Genomic DNA, 23615 nt, shown 5'->3' on the forward strand with positions numbered 1-23615 from the left:
AAGATGCATTCACTTGGTTAAATTCAGGATTATGGTTGGTTGAGAGCTTTTTTTCTGACCAATCACAATGCTTGTGGCTGTATCTTGCAGAAGACACTGATGGACTGATAATAACACTGCCACTCAGGCTAACAGCTAAATGGCATCTGTGGCATTTGAAGTAAGATTTGGTTATTGGAATATTAGACAAAGCATTTCAAATGCCTTTTATGGCCACACAGTCTTTTATTTTATTTATTTATTTTTCTTATAGAAGGACATATGCTCAGGTGTGACTGTTTTCTGAGTGTTATCTTAATTTAGACTAGTTGTGTAGTCGGGGAGAAAACTACCATTTCATACTGTCACTGAAATTAGTTCTCCGTCCCATTCCAACTGGTTTGACCTCCTGCAAACAGTTTACTTAAGATAGAGTCACCTTGCAAAAAATCCTCCAAGCTTGGGGGCGCACCGGTGGCTCACCGATCAAGAGCGTGCACCATGTGCCGGGGCTTAATCCCGATCACAGCGACTGCTGTTCGAATCTGACCTCAGGTCCCTTGTTGCATGTCATCCCCCCTCTACCCCCTGCCTCTCCTGTCTGTCTCCACTGCCACTGTCAAAAATAAAGCAGAAAATGCCCCAAAAAAATCTTAAAGCTATTCACTCTGTTCTATTCGCTCGTTTTTTTTTTTAAACTTAACAATATTTAACACATTTTCCTTCTAGTGCTTTGGTATTGTGAGTTTAGCAGCAAACAATGTCTTCTTTCTTACACTCAACTTCCATCCGCTAAGGCCCGTAAATACATCAAGGACTCGATGGGGGAGAAGTACACTGAGGGGGTGATACTTGACCTGGAGAAGACCTGGGAGGAGTCCGACCCCCGTACTCCGCTCATTTGCTTCCTGTCCATGGGTTCAGATCCAACCGATTCCATCATTGCGCTGGGGAAGAGGCAGAAGATTGAGACGCGCTACGTCTCCATGGGACAGGGACAGGAGGTTCATGCCCGCAAGCTTCTGCAACAGACCATGGCTAATGTGAGTCAGTGCTATGAGGTTACTGCAGGCTGATATATCAGCAGAGTAGCTGTTAAATTCAGTATGTTCACTGAAGTGTTTTGACTTTTAAGTGTTTGACTGACTGCCTGTGTGAGGAACATACAAACGGCCATATTTGTGTGCACAACTTTCTGCAACTGGTTTAAAGTATCACTTTTGCATGTGTTGCCATGTGGAAAGCATCTCCTTTCCTTTTCTGGTTCATTGCCTTTGTTTACATCTCAATACTCCAATCATCACTTCATCTTGGCTTGTGGTTTGCCAATGTATAGCAGAGGAAAAAATACTGCACACTCAAATAAACAGCTCCATAAATGAAGATTTAGTGCTCATACCAGTGTTTCAGCAGATTGCCTGGCAGATTGCTATTTTTCCAGAGTGATATACAGTAAAATGGCTAAATTCTCACATTTCCTAAGCCATCTTTGTTGCTCTTTGATTGCAACCTTTGTTGTTGAACTCTAAGTTTCGGTCATTCCTATTCCTATTCCTCTTCATGTTTCTCTACTGGCATGGAGTGTAAAAACACAAAACAAAGCTGCAATTTGTGTATACACAAATTAGTATAACAGCCATGTTTCGATGTCAGGCAAGTTCAACTACCTTGAGGCCAGTTCATAGTTCAATGTTGAAATGTTGCCGTAGCTATGCTTTAGGTGTCTGTGGTACTGGTGTAGTCCGCAGACACTCCAGCTGTAGCTTAACACGCACATGTCCACAACTGTATCTGGGCGAAGCCTCCAAGAACTGTGTAATTGGTCTCCTTGGCTGCTTGGTGTTTCCTCCCACATGTTTCTGGTTGATTTCTTCACATATTGAAGACAAGATGGAGCTAATTGAAGAGAGACAAGCTGAGGCGGTTTGCAAATATGTTCATATGTATGATTCCTCACCCCAAATTATAGACTGCCAGATGTCACTAAACTCATGGCAAGAAATATCCCAAAATATTGTAGACACCATATGTGTCTGCCAGTGGACATGTTTCAGAGAAGGTAAACACAACTACTCTTAGCTTGCTAGTCCAATATTATCCTTTTGAGAAAGATTTTACAGAGCTTGTAGGAAAGTCAGTTTTTAGTGGTGACTGTGAGATTTAATCAGCATCCAGCAGTCACTGAATTTATTGATCTTTGCCATCATTAATTCTGCGCAGGGTGGCTGGGCTTTGCTCCAGAACTGCCACCTGGGCCTGGACTTCATGGACGAGCTTATGGACACAGTGACAGAGACAGACTTCGTCCATGACAGCTTCCGTCTTTGGATGACCACAGAGGCCCACCGGCACTTCCCCATCACCCTGCTGCAGATGTCAATCAAATTCACCAACGAACCACCACAGGGCCTGAAGGCTGGACTAAAGAGGACTTATGGAGGTGTGGACAATCTTTTTTCAGTTCAAGTACACCAAATTAATCTGAGGCTAACAGTTCATTTAGCAATTTATTCAACAGCTTATTCAACTATGGGACAAAATACACAATGTATAACTAAAGTATAATGCTATTTATTATCTGTTTATAATGAAAATTTGCTTCATATTTTGCTATCCACTTTGCTGCTGTAATGCTGGAAATTTCCCCACTGTGGGACTAATAAAGGAATATCTTATCTTATCTTATCTTATCTTATCAACAAAATAGGATAAATACTCGCATATTATTGTGTGGTGAGGAGTTTGGGTACAGGGCTGTAACGAGAGAAGAAAAAAAATGACCCATCTTGTCCTCAGTCACAGTAATGTCCATATCTAGACAAAACTGTGACTAAAATGAAGTGAAATGTGTCAGCATTATTGATCAGTTGTTTATCATTAGAAGGGGATCAGTTCTGCATGTCTGTGTGGAGAGGAGATGAGACATTAATGGGCATTCTGAATAGGTTGTTCTATCATTCTTGATGTGTAAATGTGTAAACAACTCATCTGTAGACTTGCACACCTTCAATCAGTCACATAATCAAAGGCCAGATGACTGTGTATGTCCTCGGGTCACATCATCAACGGTGAAGATGATAAACTATCATGGCCTCTTAATTCAGTGTATTAATAATGGGGACTTCGAGTTTCAAATCAAACAGGCAAAACCAGGATACAGATATCAACAGAAACATCTTTAGAAATGAATACATAGTCTAGTTTTGAAACAATATCACACAGTGGTCATCTACATAAAGTTTAATTCCTGCATTAGATACAGTGGTGACTGCGATCATACTGGGTAGAAGGTACACTTGTATAAACTTGTATAATCTTATCATGATTGATTCTATTCCAGCTTTGCACTGACATTTTTCACTCGGTCAGCACTGCAAAGGCAGAATGCTGTAGCTGCACATGCTGTAGCTGCACATACAAAAGAGAATTGAATTGAAAGTGAATTTTCACAGCAACATAATGTATTCATTCAGTAGTTTGTATAAGCAGTCACCTCCTAATATTTCTTTCTTTTTTATGACAGGCAATTAAGAGTCTGAGCTCATGCTTATCTGCAGCTCTTGAGTCTCAGCTGTAATTAATAATTAGCTGACTTAACTCACATGTGTAAGTTCTTCAGATAAGCCATATCACACACCTTTTTAAATTGTATTATTAAAATAAACAATTCTGCAAATTGTTTAATTTGTGCATTTGTTTTGTGCATTGATTAAAATAAATTGCATTGCATTCTGACTGAAGAGCATACACAAGACTTACAATAACATCCCATCTGGGATGGGCCATTTAGATGGTATGACACAAAAAAAATTCAGCCTTTCATTCATGCAGTTGAGACTTTTAACAAAATATTAGGAAGTGACTGCTTGCACAAGTTACTGACTACATGATGTTTTAAAAATTCCCCCTTTCTTCAGTATACTTTCAAAAATACTGCTAGCTTTGCTACACTTATTTCACCTGAAGATGTTGCAATTGGTGATATTGCTGATAAGTTTAATTGGTGATAGGTTTAATGCCGACACACATTTGAAAAATCTCCATCTTCTGGTACATTCACATGCAGATGCAAAATTCAGGCATCCAGAGTCAGCTGCCAAACCGCCTTGCCTTGGAAAATCAAACCCAGGAGACAAATAATAAGCAGATATGGCCGTTGCAAAATGGACAGTGTGGATATGGCTGTTTTTTGCTTCAAGAGTGTGAATTTTACTTACAGATGAGATTTTAAATTACCTAACTGTCCTCCTAACCTCTCAAGCCTCACAAACTTCATTACTGTGCAGTAAAGCACTGCCTGATAAAAAAAAAATTCCCTGGAGAGCATTGCCAACTTGCACCATGCAAAAAAGTAATAAAAGCATGAAAACCAATAGCATGCACTGTATGCATGTGCATCTCACCTGTAGTCATGAAACTCACTCCATATTGAAGTTTTAGAAGTAATACTGTACATTATTGAAGAATTTTGATAAATTTGATCAATTAAGCAAAAATGTAAGTAGCCACCTATTTTTTGGACCAAAAGTTTTCCTTGCTCCTAGCCTCTCTTATTGGACAGGGTTGCAGACCTGTCGCACATGGTGTTTAACTTGCAAAATGTTGTCTGCCTTGAAAGATTACCATGCTCAAAACTAGAGGTGGGAGCGTGTACATGACAATCAAACACTAAACTTGTAGTAAAAAAAAAAAAACTGTAAATGAAACACCTTTTTTTAGCCTCTAGGGTGGAGATGATGTTAAAAACTGTGGTGCAGCATCAGGCTGTATAACCACAGCTTGACAAACTACAAAGCAGGACAAATACATGCAGGTCCCAATTACATGCTGGTTGCTTTATTATTAAAGCAAATAGAAGCTCAGGTTACTGCTGGACCTCCATAATGCCCTACTTAACCGTGACATGCAATTACATTGATCTGAATTGGGAAATGAAGTTGGGATTTAATTGAGTTTATGAGCTGGAATTTATTTATTATTAAAGGATTTAATGTCTTTAATCTAGCCTCTGTGTACACATTTACATAATGAAAATGTCTTGGCATAGACATGAAGGAATTTTCTCCAGTTTTCCACTCCTACCCAAAGCACTTAGGATCTATTTGTTAGTTTACTAATGTGTTCATCCATCTCTTCCCCACCAGGTATAAACCAGGACCTTTTGGATGTCAGTAACATGGTCCAGTGGAAGCCAATGCTGTATGGAGTTGCATTTCTTCACAGTACCGTTCAGGAAAGGAGAAAGTATGGGCCTCTGGGATGGAACATCCCTTATGAGTTCAACCAGGCAGATTTCAACGCCGCGGTCCAGTTTGTTCAGAACCACCTTGATGATATGGACATCAAGAAGGTAGGAAAACTGGGGCGGGCACACCAGTATTCCTCCAACCAGAGGAACCAACACTTCTCTAAACTGCCACCTGAAATGAAATTCAATTTGAATCGTTTTCAGTTATATAATTCACTTTGAGGGTCATGGTCTAAAATGTGGTTTCTGCGCCATTTTCATGCCAGCAAAACAATTTACTGGTAGAAACACTGATGCACAGCATGTGGTGTCAAATCTGGCTCACCTGCATTGCGTGTCATTGTCTCTCCATTGCACATTTGTCCTGTCATTCTCTACAGTTTCTCATAAAGTGGAAATTTTGTGAACATAATTTAAAATGTATAAACAGATCGATGTATATGAAATTGTTGCCCTCCTGAAAGTCAACAAAAAAATAATTACAACTTGTCATCAAATGCACAGCACATACTATGATGTGACTTTCACTGACTTCAGTGCTGTCCCATTATGATTTAAGTCTACTGTCATATCTAGTCATGTATCAAATTCAGGAAATTAGCATCTGGTATCATAAAATAAGTGAATATGTCAAGAAATGAGAGCCCTTTCAGACCATTCCTGTCTTTCACAACAAGAAAAAAAATGAATGAAATATTTAATAGCATGAATAGGAAACGTGGACATATTTGTCTATATTTCAATTGGTGAATTTTTCACTGATTCTAAGGCCTAGTCCTCACAACATAGGACTGCTAATTGTCTATCTTGTCAGAAAGTTAATTTGCATTGAATTACCTTCACCTGGCATCTCAGGTGTCCCTCATTAGATGGCTAGATTTAAAACCAGCAGGCTTCCAGTTTTCTGAAACAGGGATTGAAAACCACATGGCTAAATACTAATGTAATGTGAACTAGTAAACAAACAAATTGTCCCTTATCTCCCCAGTTTCTACCATATAAACAGAGGTGTAGTCTGCATTTGCAGAGTACAATTTTTCATATTAATCTGTCCACAGAAATATAGTTCACAGTTCAGCTGTGCGGAATGCATTTACACCTGGCTGAGATCAGATACGTATGTGAGCCAGACCACATGGGATTTACCCCCTGCTATTAATTTGTGTTTTTCCTTATCAGGATAACACATCCAGATACTGATTGCATGTGTTGCTATGTGTTAATGGGGCGTGATAGCCAGTCCATTGGTTGTCATCCGCTTTTGTGTTGCACCTGAGAAATGCCATCACTGCTGACACTGACAGCGGCATCAAAAACTTCTACCCAGTGTGCCCCAGACTGGTTATCCCTGTCAGTGTTCCCATGCATGCTGCTTCAAGTGTGTTGAATCCTGTCCACTGCTCCTCAGAGCTGTAGTTGGAATGTGATAACAGCAAGGCAGGATGCAGCAAGGGCTCTTTTGATCCCAGCCTGTCTACCCCAGTCATAAATATCCTGCTGCCGCCCTCTTACCACAATGAGGAGGATGACCAGTGTCGACCCTAGAACACACCAGCTGAAATGGCTTGTTCTTTTTCTATTCTGGCCTGCTCTATTGTCTCTGCAAGAGAAAGAAACTTTAGAGGCTGATTAGCTAGCTCTCTGTGCTTTTTCTCCACTGATCTCATGGGTCGGGTAGAGGGAGCAGAGAGCTCTTTCACTGTGTTCCAGGTTGTTAAAGAATCATTGGGCAAAGCTCCGGTGCATCTAAACATCCCGCTAGCTGAGTGTGGAGCTCATCAATAAGCCACTGCCCAGCCAGGCTTGTTTTTTCAGTCAGCCCTCCCAGAGCTGCCGTATTCTGTCATCTTACACAAGATAGATGAAGATGAAGTTAGCTTTGTAAGATCATTTTAATCATTTACCCCTTCATTTCACAGAGCTTATTTTGTCCCGATTCTCATTTTTCTTTGGGCGCACATTTGGCTACTAGTAAGGCTTGTGTGTTGAGTGCAACCTCAAAGAGAAGTCATCCTCTTTGTCACTGTTATGGCACCACTCCCTGCTCAGTGTCTCTCCACAAGAGCAATGCCAGTGTGTTGAAAATGGTAGGGGAACACCCCACCCCGCTATGATCAAATGCCCAGCGTGACTCTTAACAAAGGCTCCTGAAGGGTTTCTCAGTCTCCCCAGCTCTAAGTGATACCTGGCTACAGCCACCTGAGTGGAATGGGCAGCTCTGTCAGCCTCCCCAGCCTGCCTTTTCTATTTATCAGTGCTTTGCTTAGGTATTATGTGAATGTCATTTAGGGCAGATGGCACAGGGAAACAGAAAATTCCCCTTATCTGGAGGATTTTCAAACTTCTCAGGAGGTGTCGCCCTCCCCTCAGGTAAGAATGAGAGAGGACCGGTTGGTGGTTGTTCTGGTGGCCTTGGATGTCATGGCAGCACCATTTTTAAGCAAACTTGGATCAGCTGTTAGCAGCATTTGGTTTAGGTTGAGGACAGTGGGACTTGTGCCGAGTAGACTTGCACAGCAGTATCATGGTTGACACCCCGTCTGTTCTTCAAGTTTATCTGCTTGACATTAACTGTTTTTTCCAATTTTCCATGTTTGTGCTTAACAAGGGACATAAGACCTGTAAGTAAGTGGCCTGTTCTGCAGAAGTCTTAAAAGTTATAATACAATTAAGACCAGCCATGAGTTGTTGAGTTGGCCGGCATTAGAAGGCTCACATCTTAAACATATAGGAGGGTGTTGATGTTTTGGCCCCCTCACCCCTGTCTGTGGCATGTAGCATCCTTGTTTGGCTGACCTGTTGGATGATGACAACTGTCAGGCTTGTAATATAGCTTGTTATTGAAATGCCATTGCCACAGCAGGGGTTTGTAGTAATTGAGTTTTGCTCCCTCAGCCAATAAAGCCTCACTACAGAGCAAAGCCTGATCAGACAGAATTAGATATGCTTGGGAACTCTGGATCTGTGATCAGAGGTGGAGCCCTCCAGTGAGTTATCCTGCTACTCCACAAGTCATTGAAGACTTTGTGGATTATCAAGTTGTGTGCTCTGGGCTTTTATATGGAAATCGAGCCCATTGGGTTAACCAAGATCACCCTGATTAACTGAACATACATGCAAAATTCAGTGTGCTAAGGCAACCATATTACTCATTAAGTCAACAGAGCCCTGTTAGGACAAAACCTGTATCCTTAAAGAAGTAACTTTCAATCTAGTGAGGAAGCATTCATCAGCTTCTTTGGCCAACATGTGTGTTTGTTTTTCAAATTGTTTGACTGCATCCTATGTTGTTTTTCATTTCCCCAGGGTGTGTCGTGGAACACAGTACGCTACATGATTGGAGAAATTCAATATGGCGGCCGTGTTACTGATGATTATGACAAGCGTCTCCTCAACACCTTTGCCAAGGTGTGGTTCAGCGAGAACATGTTTGGACCAGACTTCAACTTCTACAAGGGCTACAGTATCCCCAAATGCTCCAGTGTAGACCAGTATCTCACATACATTCAGGTGAGTTATTCTTGGCTGGAGAATGCTGTGGTGGCACTACAAGTATCTGGCCTCTCTGGCACAGATTTAAAAACACAAGTTAGACTGGCCATGTGGCCAAACAGAGTTTCAGAGAGGAAATGGTCTTGAATGGGGATTATCTTTCTTAAAAAATGCATGTGTTTCTCCTCCTTTGAATTAGGCTCCTGTGTGCTGTTGCCTTTTGCTCTGGTGTTTTCTACTAAATCATCTTTCACTGATATCAAAAACACTGAAAGGTAGTAACACTCAATCTTTCTGCAGGACACCAAAATACTGCAATTCATGTCTAGTTCAGATAAAGATTAAAAAGCCCATGTGTGAAATACATGGAGGCTCCTTTCATTGCAGATTATAGGTGATTTATTCCTGTTTTCTTTTTTTTGTGGGTTTGTCTTTGTGTGTGTGTGTGTGTGTGTGTGTGTACTTGTTTGTCTGGGGGCAGCTCCTGAGCTAGTTTCATTAAAGCTAGTTTCATTATGATGGATGCTTGGGACTGCCAGGCTCAGCAGGCTTGTTCCTCTGCACCGCCTCTTAAATAGGGAATGACAAACGCAGCCTTGGAGAACATAGACACACACACACTAATGTACTCACTTAAATACACTTACTCACATGCACACATACACAGGGACTCTGTTGGAATTTCATTTAAATACACAGATGCATAGACACAGACACATAGACAGACAGGAAAGAAAGAAAAATCCCTCAGAGAAAATAAATGACTACAGCATGAGACAAAGGTAGTTCTTTCCAACACTCAATATTATTATTCTCTCTCCATCACTGACAACTCACATTTTTCACTGTGTGTTAGCCAGGCTTTCTCCTCATGTTTGACTCCATTTGAATGTGCACTGTGATGGATGTTTGAAGGATATACTACCCAGTGAAGATATAAATCACAAGGGTCTATTTCCCAAAACAGACTGTAAGCAAGCTGATGGCGCATAAAGAAAACAGTCTGTTTCTTTTTAGATGTTTGCTTGGGCCTTCGGTTAAAATAAATAAATAAATAAATAAAAGTAAGTGGAGATGCCACCAAGAAATGATACTTAGCTGTCTGTTATTTCCTCTGTCATTTAAATTGCGTTCCCAGTTCATGCCACACTTTAACTGATCAGTTGATCAGTTGATCAGTCAGTCACCAGGCTGATCTGTGAAACAGTCTAACGCTATGGATTGCATTATTTTTGGCTTCAGCTATATTTTACACTGATTTGAGGTATTTGCAGTTTCATATTGCTACATCATTCATAATGTATTAAAGGATGAGTCAAAGGTTTCCCTGAAATGCAGTGAAGCTTATCTTCAAAAAATAGTATAATTGTAGTTGTTTGCATATTTGCTTTTGAGTGACTTTGTGTACGTAGACAGAATAAAGTCTCGCACAGTCATTTCAAAGTCAGTTTCTTCTGAATTCCCCAACTTTCTTTCAGATCCTCATTAGCCAGACTGCAGTGACAGATGGCCTGTCTTCCTGTCATCCCTCAGAAAGACACACTGCAAGATGTCTTTGAACCAGTTAGAACTACACAGTTTCAACTCTTTACCTTAGGCAGACAGCAGCATCAGTTAACCTTTTACGTTTCTCTAAACCAGCCCATGTTCATTAGGATGATTTTCTGTAATATCTAATCCCAGTTTTAACCATTTAAGTCCCAAATCAGGCCATCATACAATTTAAGATATAAGAAGACAGGGGTTTAATTTCTGCATTATTTTTTTTTTATTTGTGCATTTTGTTTAAATATTTTGTCTGACAAAACATTACATAATTATCCTTTATTCCTCTTTCTTACCAGCTGTGTGATGTTGAGCAGCTGCAAAATGCATCTTTGGCCATTTCCCCTGAACCAACAATCAAGAATACCCTGAAACAATCAAGGATAATCACATGCTCTAGCTTAACCTTTATATATATATATATATATATATATATATATATATATATATACATATATATATATATATATATATATATATATATATATATATATATATATATATATATATATATATATAAAATAATAATAATAATAATAATAATTCCCCTATTGTGCATGCACTTTCAGCCACATCATAGCACTGTCTTGTTATGTCATGTTGTGTCTGACAGTTTTTAATTGTGCATTGTGTTTTTAATGTGCCCAAAGTTGAATTACCCCACTTGGGATTATTAAAGCTGTATTGTACTGTATTGTAAGTGGCAACAGGCAACCTCTGGTTCAGTGATAAAGTTTTTGTTTCTCCCGTTCTACAGGGTCTGCCAGCTTATGACACTCCAGAAGTGTTTGGTCTTCACCCCAATGCTGACATCACCTACCAGAGCAAGCTGGCTAAGGACGTGCTGGACACCATCCTCAGTATTCAGCCCAAAGACAGCTCCTCGGGAGGAGGGGAGACCAGAGAGGCCGTGGTGGCAAGACTGGCAGACGATATGCTGGAGAAACTGCCCCCTGACTATGTACCGTTTGAAGTAAGTGCGTGTGCGTGTGTGTGTGCGTGTCTGTGTGTACCACAGTTTGAGGTGAACAAAACATTGCATGTTCACAGTAAGTGTGCAAAACAGGTGGGGTCGTGCAGGGAAAGAGATGGGATTTAGGTTGCTAGTGGGGTGAAAAGACAGATTTTGTGCATACAGTATGTGTGTGTGTGTGTGTGTGTTTGCATGTGTCTGCTTGAGACAGTGATAGACAGAGAAAAAGAGATAGAAATAGACTGAAAGTGGTGTGAATGCTCTTAAATTTTTCAGTTGCAGTTTTTTTCTTTCTTTCTCTCTGAAGTTAGACACAAAACTCATCTGGTCACGCATCACTCCGCTCCCAGCTAAATAACAGTAGTAAATTAGTATGTGATATCCATTTAGTGTAATATAACAGTAGATACAGGGTAGCTTAGATAAGGTAAACTATTTGCAAGAATATATATGGATAAGAGAATACAAAAATCTATAGGATGTTGTTAGCTCATGCTAACTATTATGCTTCTCATCTCCCACAATGCAATGGCCATTACAATAAAGTCCACATAGCAACATTTGGAATCAAAAATGAATGAACCATGGAATGCATATTCAGAAGAACATACAAGATATTTGGAGCTCATCTCCTCTGCTCTCTTCTGCCCAATACTAATACTCAGTGTGGACTTGAAGCATGTTCACAATTAAAATGTTTTATTCAGGAAAAGAAGAAATAAAAGAAACAACGCTATTGCAGCACTTTCAAAACTGTATTTCAAACAGCTAGCTCAGAATTTGTAAGAACCAACAGATTGTAGAGCATCGGTAGTGTAAATTTGACACCCTACATGGGAAGGGTTACATTTGTGTGTGTCTGCTTGTCTTTACTGACCTCGACTGATTGTCAGGTGCATTATAGCTCATGAACGTCTGTCTCTCTGTCTCTGCGTGCTTGTGCTTATGCACTTACAGTTCTAACTCCATCTGTTGTAATTTCCTCACAAAGATCATACAAGTTTCACATCAGGTAATCTGTTTTAATCCAATCTACTTTGCAACCAGGTGAGAGAGCGTCTCCAGAAGATGGGACCTTTCCAGCCAATGAACATCTTCCTGCGCCAGGAGGTTGACCGGATGCAGCGTGTTATCGTTCTGGTCCGAAACACTTTGACAGACCTCAAGTTGGCCATTGATGGAACAATCATCATGAGCGAAAACCTGCGGGATGCCCTTGACTGCATGTATGATGCACGCATCCCTGCTCGATGGAAGAAGGTCAGTTAACAACAAATAACAAGTTGAAGTCAATGTGTCCCAAAAGGAATATTTTATACATTGACCCTTGTTATATCCACTAATTGCGAAATTATACCTTAAGGGATTTTTGTATTGCTTGGTAATCAACAGGAGTTTATAGGGGTAATATCAAACTTGAATATTTTACTTTTTATCATCCTATAATATTCCCATAGGGGCATATTTATTTGTAAGACATTTCTCTAAAATGTATTGTTGGATCTCTGTAGACCCTTTTCATCAGGCACTTTGTCAGTGGAACATTTTTGATGACTATTCACGTCATACCGAGGACAAAAAGAAATTCAACATTTCTCCTTCAGTTTCTCTGAATGCTTTGTGGAGACCATGGGGAATAGATAACTCCCAGCAGCTATTCATTCCTGTTGGTTTCGATGAAGATCGATTGAGCTATTTCAGGGAAACTAGGGGGCAAATGAATGTCTTGAAGCTCTTTCTGTTCCTATGCAAGTCTAGATTTTATAACATAATTTAGCTTTCCTGGGCTTCAGTCATATGTAGCTACAACACTAAATCAATGGAGAAATTTCACGGTTCCTGATGAGATCAAGAATATTCTAGCTAAAACTGCAACTCATCGTTATCAGTCAGCCTCTAATGCTTTGTTTAGTCCATATAGAGGCTTTGTGGGTCTTGCTTTGTACTTTTTGTTTTCCTTTATTTGTGCACTTTATTTCATAGAATTTTATCCACAGTGCACAAACCTATTTCTGTGATGAATGAAGATTACTTTTCCTCCAACCAAGTTATAGGGGAAAAAAATCCAAATAACAAAATCCCAACAACAAAGAAATATGAGTCAGCACGACCTTTCCCGTATCTTGCGTTTTAATCATTCTCTTGGCATTCAAGCCATGCTCTCACAAACATTACATTATTAGAATAATTTGTGCTTGAATTGGACTGGCTCAGAGAGGAGAAAACCTGGCTGGGAGTCAGAGATTTGTACAGTTTTCTGTTCTGTACAGGCTGGTTCTGATCCACTCTATTATGTTCTGTTGTGTTCTCCATTCAGCCTCGGTCATTCACAGTTCATTGTTTTCACTTATCCTGGCATCCTCTCCTCTGATCCATTTTGATAAGTTTTCTGTCTTTTATCATTGTGTTTTATTCATGTTCTGTTACTTTAGGTTATTGTGCTTTTTCTGTGTTTTTGCAGGCGTCGTGGGCCTCCAGCACCCTGGGGTTCTGGTTCACCGAGTTGCTTGAGCGGAACCGGCAGTTCCAGGCCTGGATCTTTGAAGGGCGGCCCAACTGCTTCTGGATGACAGGCTTCTTCAACCCGCAGGGCTTCCTGACAGCCATGAGACAGGTACACACATCTAGCTACCTACGTACGTCTCCACCGGGGAGGATACCAGATGGCTGGGAGAGAGAGGAGCAGGCACACAGCCATATTCACTCACACACACACACACACACACACACACACACACAAAGATAACCGTACACATGTATATATATATATATGTACACAGGATATGTGCACACATGCAGGCACACACACACACATTTCTCTTTGTTTCCTAATTTATTCTAATGTATATTTATGAAGAGCAATTGAGCACTACAAAGAGAATGAATACCTCTAGGCTATATAATAATGAAATATCAGATAGATGCAGATGCATATAGTTAGATATATAGATGAATATATGTTGACTGCCTGTGCTGGCCTTTAATCCCATGGTGTCCAAATTGCACAGATTTTTCTGTGATTTGATTTTGGTGGTGATCCTGGTTTGGGATTTCCACCATCACATGATTGTTTCATAGTTAGTTTTATACCAACAGGGATAGAGACTTGATTCCAAATCCTAAGTGTATGTTTGCAGGGTCAAGAAATCAATATGATGGTAAATGATGATAATGATATATTTTTGTTAATTAGCAAGAGAATAGTTCAGTGGTGGGTTTGGCTGCTCTCTTAGGTTCTCTCATAGCCAACATGCTCCCACACAAATTTACAGCCTGCCAAGTTTGTGCCCCCTGGCTTAACCATGGTTTTGGGTTTCTCAACTGGGATAGCTGTGCTGAGAGACACAATATTGAAGCTTTTCTTAAACTAGGAAAGAGATTTAGCAAAGCCCTGCTCCCTATTCAGTGAAGTAACTGCACCATCTGACCTCACTGAAACTGAACCAAATATTTGGAAAACAAGACTGAACAGAATAGTCATGTTTCACTTGTTTATTGGGGTCTGATTTTTAATTAGTCATGGCCAATTGCTTTTTCTTTTTGGGCTCAATACTGTGCAGACAAGAATTACATTGTTGCCTCACACAGTAGTTATTTATTTATTGTTTGTTTGTTTGTATTATCTCTTTTTCAACTCTAACAGCATTTTTTTTTGTGTAAAACAAAATGTTATCTCTGCCAGAATCAATGTCATCCACACACATTTCCAGATAAACTTGCTGCCAACTGTATGATGAAGGTCTTACAGATGCCTTATTGTTAAAAACAGTTTTTTTCCTGGTCTTTCTATTGTGTAAGCATTTGTCATTGCATCAACTTGGAATCTCAAAAGTCATGGGACCTTTTAACCTGTGCATTTGTCACTGTCCTCACAGGAGATCACTCGGGCCAACAAGGGCTGGGCACTCGACCGTATGGTGCTCTGCAACGAGGTGACTAGATGGATGAAAGACGACATCACCCAGCCCCCCACAGAGGGAGTGTACGTCTATGGCCTCTACCTGGAGGGAGCCGGCTGGGACCGGCGCAGCTGCAAACTCATAGACTCAAAACCCAAAGTCCTCTTTGAGATGATGCCTGTGGTTAGGATGTACGCCGAGAATAATGGTGAGGAACTACTGGGTGGGCTCGGAAGGAGGGTGAACGCGCGCTCGTGTGTGCGTGTGTGTGCGTGTGTGTGTGTGTGTGTGTGTGTGTGTGCGTGTGCGTGTGCGTGTGCGTGTGTGTGTGTGTGTGTGTTTTAGTGGTATCTGAGTTTTTTCAGGCATTGTTCAGAGCTATCTGTGTCTGCATTTGTATTCATATTAAACCAGAAATTAGTATAGCATAAACAGAAACATACATATAACTATTAAATGATGAATTTCTTACAGATTTGCATTTAGATTCACTGTAGAACATGCATATCAACCTTTTGAAAACATTTTGACTATGATTATTATACTATTCTATTTTCAATGGTCAGTAACTGAGACATTGAGCAGTAAGGTCAATGTCTAGGACTATTATTATTATTATTTTTTTTTTTAAACATTACTAATACAAGACGGCACTCAGTAGAGCAGTCAGCATGTTAAATTCTTCACCTGTGATCAGTAGTTGATTTGAGTCAGCAGTTAGGGTTAACTTGCTATAGCATCGGCTAATTATTTTAGGATTTATGCAGTGAGTGATATTTTTTTAAATTAACATTTTTAAAAAATCGCATGTACGCCTGCACTACGTGTACTCCCATATGACATCCACTGTGTTAATCTAATCTGTCTAGTCACAGAAAAGCAAGAGGATCATAGAAACACCTTCAGTAGCATGTGTGCTGCTGAAAATACATCCAGACCAAGCCACCTCTAGAACAAAATAGAGACATGACTACAGATGTAGTTTTTACTCTTGGCCTAGTGCAGAGGTTGATCACAGGCAGTAGTGAATAACCGGGAGCAAACATCTTGTGATGTGTTTGGAAACTGGAGCCCTATGTGTGCTAATCCCTACCCACTATCACACCCCCTTGAGGCCATTTGTTAAAAAAAAAAGTCAATCACTTCTTCCGTGTCCCGTCACTAACCTTCCCTCCATGTTTCATCCTAATCCATCCAGAACTTTCTGAATTCAAATGGGGCAATCTCACAACCCCCTGCTGGAGGTTTGGAGGACCTCATAATATATTAAGAAAATCTGAGGAAGAAAAGTGTTTTAAAAATTTTACCATTTGCATATTTTCATACAAATAATCAACTACTTGCACATTAGTAGAAACAGAAAAGGTTACAAGGTTGAAGCCTTGCAAAACCCAAGTTTCTTCCCACTTGGGCTCTCTCCCGCTCTCTTTTAACATTTGCATCCCACACAGTCACTCAGAATGGATGGATGTAACATTTAAATGTCAAGCAGACTAAGCGTTATTTATTTTGTCTGGGAATAGATTACAAGCAGTATGTGGCACAGTGTTCTGGATAAGACCAGAGCAGATCCAGGCGGGCAGCAAGACACAAGCCTCCATGGACGCCTGCAACAAAGTCTGCCTGGGAATGAATTAATGATCCAATGATACGCATAATGTGGTTTGTTTACACCGTGTCCCCCCAGCTTTTCACACAACAAGACTGCCTGCTGTGTTTGTGTGTGTGTGTGTGTGTGTGAGTGCAAATGAGCAACAGTGGAGGGATAGATGAGTGGTTTTTTTGTGTATGTGTGTGCCTGAAAATGGATGTGGTTGCAGGAGTATACGTGCCTGTCTACTGTATGTGTGTGTGTGTGTGTTTTTCAGCCCGCGTGTGTGAGGCTGTTTGTGTAGTCTTGAAAACCCATCTCCTAGTTAATTGGGACTCCCTTAAAGGGATTAGGTTCGTCCCTGTGTATATTCGCTCTGAGGATTGACTTGACAGGGGCTGTTAGTTTTCTCGTGAAGAGGACTGCTGGTTTTTGGGGCATCAAGGACTTTTTCTTAACTGTTTTCCCTCCTCTCTCTGCAGTGCTCAGTTCCTGTCCGTTCAGTCAGAACATTTTGAGTGGTATCCGAGCCCCAGACACTCACAAGCCTCATAATCACACAGCATTTTCCAGCCAGTGCCCAGTTATTATACTACTCAAGAGAGCATGGTGCAGCAGTAGAGTATCACTCAAGTAGCACTCAAGCATGTTGGGACTGTGTCGCTGAATATACAGGCGGACCAACAAGCACAGAGACGGTGCTCAACTGTGACTTGGTGTTGGCCATGTGACTTTTATTTTTTTCATTATAGAAGGTAACTGGAAGCAACCAGTGTTCTCCTAAATTTATCCCCAAAATGTCGGTGATAGTGTTGATTCACCCCAGCCACTGCCAACGATCCTTGCTGTGAATGAGATAACTCAAATACGGTCTAATTGAATCTTTTCAAATTTGATGTGCACATTCTTGACTCCTAGAGCATGAACCCTGCTGACTTTGGTGACCCCATGACCTTTCCTGTAGGGCCACTGTCAAACCAAACAGGTTGCTTTGAAGACATACCCTGCTGTCATTGAGCAACAGAAAATCTAGTTTACATTTTGTGCATGGCTTTGGAGCATTTTGACACCATGAAAACAGATGTTTGTTGAACCCAGTTGGAGATTCCTAGCACTTATCTTCACACTGGGGTTGTTGTTTGTTTCACTGAGTCAGGATGAGTTGATCTTATCAACTCATTAGTTGCCTGTCTGACACTAAAGGCTGCACCATGCACAATTGGCAAGGGGCCGTTTGAAGTGAGGGCCATTTGCATTTGACAAAAAACATGGAATAAGCGCATAATTTGATGGTTGAGTTCAAATGTATCTAAATACATCTATATATCTGTAGATCTAGATTCCATTGTAATTTCATGTTTTTGTCGGAATCAGTGAGATAGTCCCCGCTTTAGTCGACCCTTGGCAATTCTGCATAGTGTACCTCAAAAGTCAGGATATCAAATCATTTTTTGATGCTTCGTGACAATAACATATTAGTAGTGGTATTTGACTCAATAATGAATAGAGAATGTGTTATGGCAGCACTGGAGTCCTTAGGACTGGATTGCAAGAAAATTGAATTTGATATTAAATCAGTTTTTCATTGCATTTTAACTTTTCAGCTTAAGTTACACATTTTCCTCCCACCTCCATAAGCAATCAATCATGCCATTATAACCTATTCATAATGATACAGGTTGTGGGAAAGAGAACACAATTTTTTTTTTGTCCCATAAAGCAGCTTTCTAAACTCATGTAACAGTTGCTATACAAATAAGGATTATTATTATTGGCAGCAGCAGTAGGAAGATGCTTAAATAGTACTGCTATTAGGGAAGCATTTCTCCTTCTGTTAGTTCTCATTCTATATTGTATCCTCTCTGTTTCCTCATCCCAGTTCAGATGCACCCAGGGTTTCGTGGATTTCCACTTGATGATTTCTACTTACACAGTCATGCTTTTGCTTTTCTGCATTGCAGTTGTGAAGGACCACCGCCTCTACTCCTGTCCTATCTACAAGAAGCCCGTTAGGATGGACATGAATTACATTGCAGCTGTGGACCTGAAGACATCTCTTCCACCAGAGTACTGGATCTTACGGGGTGTGGCGCTCCTCTGTGATGTCAAATAAGCTCATCTCATTCCAAAATCCTGAAATTCACTGAAAACCAATGTCGGCTGTATGTAAGTTGTATCTATTGATATTTAAGGCTTTCTGGACAGATGTGTGGTTCCAGGAGGATTTAGCCACTTGATGTTGTCTGAGAACACCACTGTATGCTGTGTTAAGACAGTGTATAGTAAGTATAAAAATCACATGCTAGTGTAGATGCCTGCACTGAATATATTTAAGTCTTTCATAACAGAATTTGCAGTTGTTTTGTGACATTTTGTTTTGACTGAATTGAAAGGGAATCGACCTGTGCCTGTAGCTTTTGCATAAACAGATTTCCAGTGATTGAAGCACTGAAGGACAGTAGTGTCCTGTTTCTACATTTCATATTCCTCTTGTACAATAGTAGTTGCGTGAGTTTCCCAACAGTCATCTATTCTTTTACTTAGAATATTTTCCAGTATTATCTAGTACCAGTGCACTCATTACAACCTATTACTTTTCAAATGGTGTTAAGGGGAATGACAAAGGTTGGAATCAGCTGAACTGAAAACATGTTCTTAACTTATTAGTCACCATATTATCATCTGGGTAATTACCCCTCAGATAGCTGTTTAGTGCTGCATGCAAGAAAACTCAGGTTTTCTATGACAACATGTGTATCTTGAAGCAGACAAGATGCAACACACAAAGCCAACTCTGCACAGGTGCTAGACTGAAAACAAGGTACCATGAAATGCAAAAAGACCTGCCCACCGTTTTGGGCTTCTGTCCATTAATTCTTTATGTTGGTAGCAATAAAGAATTAATGCACGGGAGCAAAAAAAAGTGTGCTGGCCCTATTTCATTCATGATGAATCTGTATCTTTGTCATTGGGTGCATGATGTGTGCCCAACTAGGGGAAGAGTTATGTCTGATAGAGAGATGTGCTAGCACTCTTCCTGCTCATGATTTGTTTGTTCTAAAGTACTAAAGCTTTAGAGTTTACCTCCAAGTATAACCTTGGTTGTTATGTGCTTAATACTGTTGCATTGACGACGAGCAGGCAAGCAAGAAAAGTAAGAAAAGCTAAATTACTGATTGTATTTCATAGTTTGACTAGACTGTTAACACTCTGAACTATATAATATGAAGAAGAGAGGCATGCTGGAATGGCTGTAACGCTCATTTAATGTCAATTTCTTGGTAAACTCAGCTGGAAATATTTTCAATCAGTAGCCAAATAAAGCTTGATTTGTAAAAGTAAGAGAATCAAGCTCACATATAATTTATACTTATAAAAAAAAGTGGCACATCTTCACTTCCCTGCTGTAATAATCAGAATCAGTGGCCTAATTGGAAATGGTCAAATTTGATCTTGGGAACATGGCCAGACCCCATAATAATGTTAGTTGTTGTGGTTTAGGCCAAAAAGGTACTGCAGGACAGCTGTAGTGGGGCTACAGCAGGTTTTATATAAATTGGTGCTCAGCTTGCTTTAGCTGCAGTTATTTATGATCAACCAGGCGTACAAACTACAATGAGAGAAATGATTTTTAGAACAGGATAAACACAGGTGAAGCTCTGAAACTTTAATATTTTGGGCCACAGAATTTTTTTTTTTATAACCTTGCATTCAATGGTTGACAGATATATATGACTGCTGTATTGCTGAGAATGCTCATTAGAATAAATGGCCTGAGGTTAATGATCATTTTGAGTGTGCCTAGCAATCTATCTAAATATCTAAGAATCTATTTAAATATCTTTTGGCCACATTACATTTTCAAACATACATTAACTTGGACTTTCTTTGAATGGGAACAGCAGTGTGTGTCCATAACAAATGTAAATGGTGACTGTATCAACTTCAACTTCACTTCACCTCGAACATCTGTCAAATTTCCGAGATATAGTGATTTTATATCACCATATCGCCATTACTCATTCCATCTCTCCAGAAACTGATGAACAGATTTGAGACACGCGTGGTCTGAGAGTCTGGGTTTTTAGGTGGATGTAAAATGCAGAAATTGGTCAAATATGGGTTCCTGGCCGAAAATATACAAGAAATCTTGCTTTTGAGGTAAATAACGGCAGTATTGCCATAGTAACCTGAGGAGGAATTGTCAGATGAAAGGCTGTGAATCTATTTTTGTATATCCACCATTGTAATGAGAGCATGCATATTTCTACTGTAGAAAAATAATAAATGAGTGGCTTAATTCTATTAAAACAGTATGAATAACTTGTATCTTTGTATCTTTTCAAAGGTATCTCCAGCAAAAGAGTCTAATTAGAGAGAAGATTGAACATGCTGCAAAAGCTCGTGATAGCCTGTGACATTCTTTATCCTAAATAATACAAAGAGGACACTAATTAGGTAAGAATCCATGACAGCTTGTTGAAAGCTGTTGACAGTCTTGGGAAAAAAAGCAAACAAAACAGATAAAATTGATTCTATTCATGTTTTTGATTTCAACCTTTTCAATAAAAATGATCAACATGCCTTTTCATTATGCACTTCACAAAGACAAGTTCTGGCTGATAAAGGGAGTGATAATCCAGTGTGAAGCAATATTTTCATCATTTTCCTAACATTTATAAATAACTGGTTACATTTTTGAATGTGGGTAGCTCATAATGAACAACATGTAGTGTTTCCTTGTTGATATGCTGACAACTTGTTTTTTTCATTCCCAAATTAGTGTCTTGCAGTCTCAGCAGGCAAATGAGGACTCTACACAGGACTGAAATACATATAAATTTTAATGATTTTTATTTTATTTTATTTTTTTTACAAAAAAAACAATGGCATCATCAAAACATCAAAACACTTTTTTGGTAGTATTTTCTTTTCTTACAAAACCACCATACACACTCTAGAGCTACCCTGTACATGGACCTTGCTTTGGTTTCCCAAATCAAAATCCTCAGACCAAAATCATCTTTGTCTCTTTGACCTAAAAACAATTTTACACAAATAATCTATTTTTAAAATCAGATCTGATCTGTATCTCCCTCATAGAGAAAGGGAGACATAGATCATGTTTTGGGTGGAGACGGTCAATGCAGACAAGATCATTTAAGTGCAAAGATGCTTTTGGGAAACCTGTCCTTGCCTGAATATCATATACTCATAGGTTATTTTTTCATCATTGTTTACTTTTCCTGTATATGGTCCTACAGTCCTAGACCATATGTAAATACATCCAAGATTTCGTGCATCTAAGAACAAGGTGGACGAAGGTATGTACACTTATGTCTGTCTCCTTGTCATCATTTGTGTATTTCTGTTTGCACAGGGCCAGCTCCTCTTTGCAGCAGCGGTCATGCAGTGTCCCGTCAGACCTTTTGTCCTTTGTGTTCATTTTAATATCACAGCTCCATTTGGCCATTTTGCATTCCATTTTGAAATTTGCTTTTACTGGGGGCATGAATAGTAAAATGGCAACCCATTCATTTTTGGGGGCCGGTCAAAAGCATCCAGCTGCACAGTATCAACAAACTACTGTATAGCATATTCAAGTTTGACTTGACTGATGATCCCAAACGTCAACATTTCAGTCTGTTACTGTCGTAGTTAACTCGGAGAGGCTTTTCCACTGGCTGCCCTTCAAGCGGCCTTGATGTCACTTTGTTTGCACTACACATTATGTGGCTGCTGTTTTTGGCCGCTTATTATAGGCCCTTATCATTTGAAATCCAAAATGTGTTCCTGTGGAGAGTGTACAGACTGTGGATTCTGTTTTTGATATGCCCCTGCCTGAAAGAGAGACTTAAATGGCACAGTGAAATGAGCATGCCTCCCAGAGTCGAGGTGAAATGCAAATTTCAAATGTTTTTCTGTCATTGAACTTTCCTGCTACAACAGCAGAACTGTCTGAATTATGCCACCATGACAATTTCAGATCCAGCAGTCAAATTACACTATTTTCCAGAGGTACCACCTACTTGCTGTACACGCTACACTTACAGTTATATAAGTGACAAAATGTATACTACTGTACAGCTGTGGCATACAACAGTAAAATTAGGTTTTTATCCTCTTATGGTGCAGGTATCGCCTCATGCCTCATTTTTATGAGTCTCATCCGCCTTGAGAGGAGCAGACCTTTACCATATGGAGTTAAAAATCTGATCTTCTGTGCCTGTGCAAATCCTGCTCATGTCGAACCAGTCTCACGGCATTACATTCCCCTGGGACAGTGAACGGGTCATCTCTGTGTGCACAAAGTAGGTTTTGAGCTCTCCTTTGCCCTTGACGTTGATGATGCCTCGACAAGAGCACATGTAGCCCAGGGTCAGGAGGATGCGACTCGTCTCCTCTGTCACCTACAGGGAGAGGCACATGGCTGATGTCTGTTCTAGTTATCTCACACAAGCAGAGCAGGCGAAGAAAACCACAGATCTGCACAACACTCAGCTGACCATTAATGTGAGTTATGAATAATGAACATGAGGAGAAGCACTAATCAATGCCCAGCCATATTTCTTATTTGTGTCTAATCTTTACAAACACATTATGTATGTGTGTGAATCTGTAGGCGAGGGACAAGTGTTCTGGTATCAGATGTGTTCTAGTTACCATTTCTGTTTCTGTTGTAGTCTGATTAGTTGCCGGTAAGTAAGTATTGATTTGATTGATTGTTTGTGTGTTGTGTGGATAAACGTTGACTCGTGTAATAAAAGAAAGAGAAATAGTTTAACGCTCATTCCAGCTACACCAGAAAAAGCGGAAAGCTGGTCGTCACACCCAGAGGTGAAATCTACATTAGATGACAGTCAGGTTCCAAGATCGTTTGCATTCTGC

The 23615-nt window shown here is 40.0% G+C and overlaps 2 protein-coding genes across 5 annotated transcripts in view; one reads left to right on the forward strand and one right to left on the reverse strand.

The window, feature by feature from the left end:
- dnah5 (dynein, axonemal, heavy chain 5) overlaps positions 1-21021 on the forward strand; it is a 125059-nt gene extending 104038 nt beyond the window's left edge. The window contains exons 79-87 of the mRNA XM_030072103.1: positions 777-1022; positions 2200-2419; positions 5124-5329; positions 8534-8737; positions 11022-11237; positions 12285-12497; positions 13699-13851; positions 15113-15344; positions 18689-21021. Coding sequence (XP_029927963.1) covers positions 777-1022; positions 2200-2419; positions 5124-5329; positions 8534-8737; positions 11022-11237; positions 12285-12497; positions 13699-13851; positions 15113-15344; positions 18689-18840 — 1842 coding nt within the window. The 3' untranslated portion in view covers positions 18841-21021. The remainder of the gene's footprint in view (positions 1-776; positions 1023-2199; positions 2420-5123; positions 5330-8533; positions 8738-11021; positions 11238-12284; positions 12498-13698; positions 13852-15112; positions 15345-18688) is intronic.
- Positions 21022-21953: 932 nt separating this feature from the next.
- adcy2a (adenylate cyclase 2a) overlaps positions 21954-23615 on the reverse strand; it is a 99346-nt gene continuing 97684 nt past the window's right edge. For all 4 annotated transcript variants that reach the window (XM_030072638.1, XM_030072636.1, XM_030072635.1 and 1 more), the window contains one exon: positions 21954-23137. In XM_030072638.1, the coding sequence (XP_029928498.1) occupies positions 22985-23137 (153 nt within the window). In that variant the 3' untranslated portion in view covers positions 21954-22984. The remainder of the gene's footprint in view (positions 23138-23615) is intronic.

Source organism: Myripristis murdjan, chromosome 16, assembly GCF_902150065.1.
Source record: "Myripristis murdjan chromosome 16, fMyrMur1.1, whole genome shotgun sequence".
Taxonomy (NCBI): Eukaryota; Metazoa; Chordata; class Actinopteri; order Holocentriformes; family Holocentridae; genus Myripristis; species Myripristis murdjan.